We start from the raw sequence: 7,937 nt of genomic DNA, 5'->3' as shown, positions 1-7,937 counted from the left end.
CACACACACACACACACACACACACACACACTGTGCCTGATTCCTGAAATTTACTCCCTCACCTTCCTTCTTAGAATCCCTAGTTTCCTGCATAGGGCAGCTCCACCATGAAGCCTTTCCCAGTGTCCCAAGCTGCCAGTGCCTCACTCCCAAAATTACATTGTCTTTTGACAAGCCAACAAGCATTTATTAAACATTTATTATGTGTCAGGTATAGTGCTAGAGTTGGGAATAAAAAGAAAGGCGACAATCATCCCTTCCCTCAGTGGAACGTAAGCTCCTTCAGGGCAGGGGTTGTTTCATTTTTGTTTTTGTCTCCCCACTGACTAGCACAGTTCTTGTCACATACCGTGTTTCCCTGATAATAAGACCTATCCCGAAAATAAGCCCTCCCCTTACTGTGTAAGATTCCTCTAAAATAAGCCCTTCCCTGAAAATAAGCCCTATTGAGATTGCTACTGTAGTGAAGGTGATCCCTTGCGCTACACGCTACATTACGGTACCCTCTGTATGCACCGTCCCCCCTCCCCCCGTGAAACGCACTGTGCTCCGAGGTGCATCCAATCAGAGCTGCAGCAGTGAGCGCGTCATCCTGTTCTTCCCCAGTGATTTGCTTATTGAATAAAGGTACATTTTTTTTGTTCACATTTACCTGTTTATTAAAATTGCTGTCAATGTTCATTAAAATAAGCCCTCCCCTGAAAATAAGCCCTCTGGTGTTTTTCTGTCCAAAAAAAAATAATGACAGTGTCTTATTATCGGGGAAACATGGTAGTAGGTACTAAATAAATACTTGTTGGTTGATTGATTGGTTAGAACCTAGTTCTCTTCACATGTACCACATTGACCTTCCAGTGGTGTGTTCTCCTTAAATGTACAAGATATTTTCAAAGTAGTCTATCTTTTAAAGTACAATGAAAAGATCACTCAATTTTGAGCCTAAGATCTAGGATCTAATTTCGGTTTTGTTACTTTGTGTGATTTATAACCCTTGACTGATCTGAGTGAGCTCATTTTTTAAATCTGTAAAATGGGTATAATGATAAATTATTATGAGGACCAAATGAGTTAAGTTGTAAAATGCTTTGTAAGACTTAAAAGTCACTATAAATGTAAGTTGTTGCTGTTACTCATTTAATGAAGGTCAAATATACCATGAATAGATCCACCAGATACCGTAATCCAAAACCTCATGGTAACAAAACTTTCCTGAGTGTCTTGTATAGCTGGGTGTGTTTTTAGTACTTTATAATAAAGTCAGAAATTTTGAGCTGAAAATGACATAGGGATTATTACAGTGCCATTATTTACGAACAGTGGTCAGCACTGTCGGCCTCCCATGAGGTCAGCAGCCCTGGGTGCTGAGCCAGCACTGCTACTTATGTAGCAGCAAGCACCCCAAGTGTCCTCAGGGTTTGCTGCCACCACAGGTTCTTGGATCTGCTTTGATAAAGGAAAGCAACTCAAAATGGGTTAACAAGCTTACTTTAATCAGTCAAACATATATCGTTTACCTCGTTCAGGGGAAAAAGGTCAGCACCCCGAACTTCAAAGTATACAGGCAGAAGTATCAAGACAGAAACAGATCAAGTAGACAGCTTTCCAAACTGTCCAACCATTACATCCATACCAAATCAACATCTGGGTTTCAACATCTGGGTTTTTTCAAAGCCGGGGCGGGGGGGCCTCTGGACAGCGGCTTCCCAGAATCCAGATCAAATCACAGAACACTTCTCACAGTGAGCCCCCCAAAACAAAGCCTCACATCAGGGCTTATATAGCCTTCTCCTGGCTCAGAGAATGTAACAACCTTTTAGACCCACTGGCCAATCAAAAAGTATCTACTGAAAAACAAGCCTCCCACCCCAGGCTCCACGTGCACTTCCTGTGAAAACTCATGTCATTTAAACCACCTTAAGCAGATAAGCCAGTGAATTGTTTGAAAGATAGGTATCAAGCAAGAGGAAGAGGTTAATTAACTCACTAATTGTACTAAAGTATGTAATTGTGTTGATGTGGGTCCTCTCTCCATAGGTGAATATCAGCAGCTCCTCTGTGCCCTAGTAGATGGTATTTTTGTGTAGCTGTGGCTAAAAGATAAGTCATCCTGTGTCTAAGCTTGGGATAGCTAGGCTGGTCCTCAGAACTACTGTCTATCCCCAAGCCTAGACTCAGAGCCTTTAAGCTTTGTGTGCGGGACTTGTCTCAACTTCCACTTCATTTCCATGCCTTTTGAGAGTCCAGGGCTACCTCAGTGCCACCGGGAGGCAGCAGAGCAAGACCTGAATGAAGGAACTAATTAGTTCCTAACTCACCTAAAATTGATTTACTTCATACCATAAGATAATTTCAAAATATTTAATTTTCATAAATTCTGTTGTTTTCCTTAGGTTCATGTGAACAAATTGGATATGTTTAAAAACATGCCTGATATCCTTCACCATATAACAATGGATCGTCATACACAGATTCATGCCTGTCGGCACCCACGGGTATGTACCCATTTTTTTTTTTCTCTTCATGCCACTTTTATGTAATATAGATGTCAAGGCATTTTAGCAGTGGAAGGGAACCTATGCATTGTCTGATCTAATCCCTTCAGTTTACAGATGAGGAACCTGAGAGTCAAAGAGATTAAGTGAAATGTCCAAATAATTTTGAAAGTTAACTCACCCACAAAGTGTTGCAATAAAATGTATATGTACTTTAATAACTGATTTCTTTCTTTTTTTTTTTAAAGCAATTGGGGTTAAGTAACTTGCTCATGGTTACATGGCCAGTTATTTTGTGTGGGTGCCAAGTATCTGAGGCCGGAACCGATCCCGGGTCTCCCGACGCCGGGGCCGGCACTCTTACTCAGTGTGCCACCTGGCCGCCCCAAATAACTGATTTCTTTAAAAACAAGATGCAAATAATTATTTAAGGAAGAAAGTGTTTACTGCCTACTTTTTTGCATTTTTAAAAATGGTGTTTTGAATGATGAAAACGATATTCATGTTTTTTAATTTCCTTTGCATCCTATTCACTTAGAAATTACTGATGTTCTGTTTAAACAAAACTGATACTATTTCTCCACATCTAGACAATAACTCAGGGGAATACATTCTCTTAAACAGCAAAGGAAAACCACTTCATAGTCTGTTTGGAAATGGGAGTACATGTCACCTTCTACTTTTATAATTTACCAGTAGTTTGTAGAAAGGAGAAGGATGTGTTTTAACACTTCTTACTGCCCATCTTGAACATAAATATGTTTGTTCCTTATTTGTTAAATGTAGTTCTATTCATTTGAATTCCTACATGTTTATCCAGATTGTAGTTATTCTGAACATAGTGGCATCACTGATACCCCTTAATCATATTATTGCACAATAGGAGAACCTGTCTTGTCTGTCCCCGCATTTGTTAATAGTTTGTCCATGTTCGACATGTGAAACCCACGTTGCCTTTCCCAGATCACAGCAGATGCTATAGCACAAAAATGTGTGTGTGTGTGCATGCACAGATAGATAGCTCAGCAGTGAAAATTATTATAGGTCTGTGGTCAGAAACTTAAAGTAAGTGATACTAGGGGCTGAAAAGAAAGAGAGGATGATGGAAAAGCTAATTTAATAAAAAATGTGACATAAGCCACAATGCTTAGTGTACTACTTTAGGCAACCAGAAAGTTGTCATCAGGTTTATATTTGCTATGATGCCTGTGTGTATGTGTGTGTGTGTTTTCTTTAGTGTGAAATGACAAGTACTTGTACACATTTACACCTTGTTTTACCAATTTATTTTCCTTGCCTTATGAGGCCCTTTTCTTTGAGTCCCTTCCCTGTTCCTTGGATGTTTTTCAATCCTCTTTCATATGCAAGCTACTGTCAGATTGAGTCCTTTTCTTTCAAGTTGTTTTTCCTTATTTCTCTTCTCAAATTTCCCAAATTTCTCTTCCCTAAATTTAGCCTTTGGCCTTCTCTGAATTCCAGACTTTTCCATTTAGCCTCATAGTTTTACTGGCACTGGCCCTGTGTAGCTGAAGTTCTCCTCTTATTCACACCCTTCTGTGACAGACCCAACTCCTTTGAAATCTGTAGGTAGCCCTTCATTGAAGCTTTGGTATTTTCTTTTTTTTTTTTTTTTTGGTTATATCTTCTATTGATTCTTTCTTTATGTGACTTGTCTTTATGTTGTGGTATAACTCCAAGTGTTTCTTGAGTGACTATACTCTAAAATTACGCAGTCCAGGATATGCCTTACGGTCGTAGGCATAATGATAACACATCAAAATTTAAGATGAAATTTGCCCTCATTTGAGAAATTATTTCAATAATTGGTGAAGATACCATAGTAATGCAGTAAATTAAATGGTGCCATTGTTTATCATATTTTCATTCTGTGTTGATGCAAAAAGGCTCTTTTGTCAAAAATTCATGGGATTTCTAGAGCTCAATGTCTAGGTCTTTTGACTTTTCTTTATCTTATTTAGTCAGAAGAATTTTTTCGATGGAACAGATTGCCATGTGGAATTGCTTCTAAAAATGGGACTCCATTACATGTGATCAGCATTAAGCCATCCACAATGTGGTTTGGAGAAAGAACCAGGAAAACAAATGTAATTATGAGGTAAGACATGTGTATATATTGGAGAGTGGGGTGGGACAATATATCAATGTGTTATAAAGAACGTTCTGATTAGAAAAGTCTTTTTTGACTCAAAATATCTAATCTGACTTTCTCTAAATTTAGTCTAGTATGAGGATAATAGAGATTTTACAATTTCTAAGCTGTACTTTTTAAAATTAAACTTTACTACCAAGCTTGTTTTAATGACAACCAGCCAATAACTACTTATTGAAGCAAGGTTAAAAAAATGTTGCTTGCCTAACAAGAAACAATTGTAGTATAGCATAAATATATAAGCAGTGGCTAATAGGTCACTTGGATACTCCTAAGGTAAATCTTCAGCCGTTTGCCCCTTTTTATTTAGACCTAAATATATGATGGGATTTATTGTCTTCTTACAGAGAAACAGATATTGAGATAGTAGTTTTACATATTGGATGTGATAAATGTAGTCATGATAGTTGTGGTTGTAGTAATACATGGATTTAATACAAGTATTCAGACTCTTTTACAGTCTCTTAAATGCTATGGGAATTCATAGAAAGATCATTGAAGGGCAGAATCAAGACTGCATTGGAAAAAAAGGAGTTGAGGTTAGTGCTGGAAGATTCAGGTACTTGAATTTAGAAGTAGCAGATGATAGGGAGCAGCAAGGGAATAGAAATAGGAGTGAAAGTAGTATTTGTGGGGAGTATTAAGTAGAAATGCCTGAGTAGAGGGAAGAGCTCAAATTGACTAATGTTGAGAAGTAAAAGTGGCCAAAGTAGGATGTGTCCAGATTGTGGAGGGCCTTGAGTGATGGGCAGAGAATATGGAACCATGATGACATGCTATGATAAAAGGGGCATCTTAAGCAGATGAGCCTGGGGGCAATTAGCAGTATGGTTTGGAGGAAGGAGTTGTTGGAGGCTGGGATTCCGATGAAGAGACTGTTGCAATAGACATTGGGTTTGGAGAACACAGACAAAGGTGGTGCCCATGGTGATGGAGGGAACTTTAGGAATCATCTTGTTCAACTTCTTCATTTTAGAGATGAAGAAACAGAGGCCCAGAGAGATGAAGTGACTTGTCTCAGAGATATAGTGTTGGGATAGGACTTGCAGCAGACACAAATTAAATGTCTCCAACATGACTGGACTTTGTTTCTTAAATTTCTGTAGGGCCCTATGGAATCCCGAGTTGCTATAGAATATTGTTTGGAAAAGTTCTAATCTAAACCATTACCTGTAGGTGATAGTTGAAATCACAAAAGTGACAGTTAGCCTGGTTGGTACATACTAATTGGTATCTCATAGGAGCCATTCTCAAGTCAGATATCATTTGATATTTTTATTAGTGATCTGGATAGTGAAATTGAGTATGCCTATCAAGTTTCCAGAGGTTGCTGTCCTGGACAACAGATATATAATTATCTATAAAATAAATAATAATAAGCTTGGACAGATTTGATAACGTGCCTCTTTCAAACAAGATGAAGCTTATCAGGGATAACACATGAACTAGTGAAAGCAGCAGGGGACTAGGAGTCCCAGGAAACTGGGGGCTTAGTTCCAGGTTTACATGAATTGTGTGAACTTTGGCAAGTCTGTAGTTCAGTTTTATCATTTATAAAATGGAAGAAGCTGGGCTAGTTGACAGCTGAGGTCCCTTCCAGATCAAGCTCTATAATCCTATAGTTCTATACAAAGATGGCAAAGAAAAACCTAGACATCACTGGGTTCATAACACTTTCATTTATTTTTCTTCTACTTATTTTTAAATAAAGATGGTAACACAATTCTAGATTTTGATGTAAGAATAATATACATTTTGGTGTGGTAAATCAATAGCTTTTTGGAACACTTATTACAGACTGCATGCTCTAGGAGATAAAGAAGTGTCAGACATAGTCCCTACTCTCCAGGAACTTATGATCCAGTTGAGAAGACCAGAAGTAAACACATAAACATACACCTATACAATCTAAATAACAAAAGACTTTTAAAAGCATTTCAAGATAGCAACAGAAGAAATGTCAAAAGTCCATACATGATTACTGTAAGCTAATCATTGTTGTAAGAGTTTAAAGGAAATAGAGATCATTCTCAGAAAAGAGTGGTTGGAAAAGGGAGTTAAGATTTTATATGGGTCTGGAAAAATGGTTAGGATTTGGATAGGAGAAGTGGGGAAAGGAGGGCAAATGAAATGGCCTGAGCAAAAGGACAGAGGTGGAAAAACAGAAGGTATGATTGGGAGACAGTGAGCACATTGATTGAGCTAGAACAAGGGATTTATATAAGAGAATAGTGCAGAAATAAGACTTGAAAAGTTAGATTGCAGAGTTTGTGGAGGGCCTCAGATGTTGGCTTAAGTAGTTGGAACTTTTTAACTTCTACCCAGTTGGAGAGACACTGAAAGTTTTCCAGCAACTAGAATATCATGACACAGCTACGTTTTAGGAAAATTAATCTGGTATTTGTGGACGGGATAGATTTAAATGGGAAGGGGCTGGAAATCAAGGGGACCAGCTAGAATACCATTGTCCAAGTATGAAGTGTTATAGATAAGAACCAGGGTTCTAGAAAGAGAATGAGAAGTTATTGTGAAAAATTGATAGGGCCTGATGCTTGGATATGGGATAATAGTAGTTTCTTTAACAAAAATAGGGGAGCAAAAAAACTCAATTTGATCCGTGTTTGAATAATGTCAGGATATTTAAATGGAAATATTTAGTAGACATTTGGAAATGTGGGGCAGGAATTTTGGGGAGTGACTTGGTCTATATAGACGAATTGGTTGAAAATGAGAGTGGATGAGATCTCCAAGTAGATAAATAGATAAGAGAAGAGCAGAAGGATGATGCAGAACGGGAAAATTCTTCTGCTATGTTCTGCATTGGTTGATCAATTAACAAACATTTATTAAGAACCTATTAAGGGCCTTGAATATGCCAGCATTGTGCTAGGAGTTGGGGATATAAATACAAAAGTGGGACAACTTCTGCTCTCAAGGAGCATTATATGCAAATATGGGATATATACAAAATAAATACAGTGATTTTGGAGTGGAAAACTGACAACTGGGAGAATCAGAAAAGACCTTTTAAAGGAATTGGCCTTTGAACTGAGACTTGGGAATGCAGAGGTGGGCAATACGATATTATACAGGTCAGTTGGCTGGAAGGTAAAATAAATGAGGGTGAATACTGTGTAATCAGTCTGGAAAGATGAACTGGAGCTGCATTAAAGCTGATCGGCTTTAAGTTCCAGAAGAGTTTGTTTTTTATCCTAGATACAATAGGGAATAAGTGAAGCTTCTTGAGCAGGGGAAGGAAATGGTCCGACCTGTAC

The 7,937-nt window shown here is 38.2% G+C and overlaps 1 protein-coding gene across 3 annotated transcripts in view; it reads left to right on the top strand.

Annotated features, from left to right (window-relative positions):
* Nucleotides 1–7,937, top strand: part of LOC138175856 (protein artemis-like) — a 40,617-nt gene that overhangs the window by 12,816 nt on the left and 19,864 nt on the right. For all 3 annotated transcript variants that reach the window (XM_069106453.1, XM_069106452.1, XM_069106454.1), the window contains 2 exons: nt 2,391–2,492; nt 4,472–4,608. In XM_069106453.1, the coding sequence (XP_068962554.1) occupies nt 2,391–2,492; nt 4,472–4,608 (239 nt within the window). The remainder of the gene's footprint in view (nt 1–2,390; nt 2,493–4,471; nt 4,609–7,937) is intronic.

The sequence above is a fragment of the Petaurus breviceps genome, unplaced genomic scaffold (genome assembly GCF_028583685.1).
Source record: "Petaurus breviceps papuanus isolate PSGF00001 unplaced genomic scaffold, PetGlider_PUasm1.0 79, whole genome shotgun sequence".
NCBI lineage: Eukaryota > Metazoa > Chordata > Mammalia > Diprotodontia > Petauridae > Petaurus > Petaurus breviceps.
Note: the sequence above shows the minus strand (reverse complement) of the source record. Positions and strands in the feature narration are given on the sequence as shown.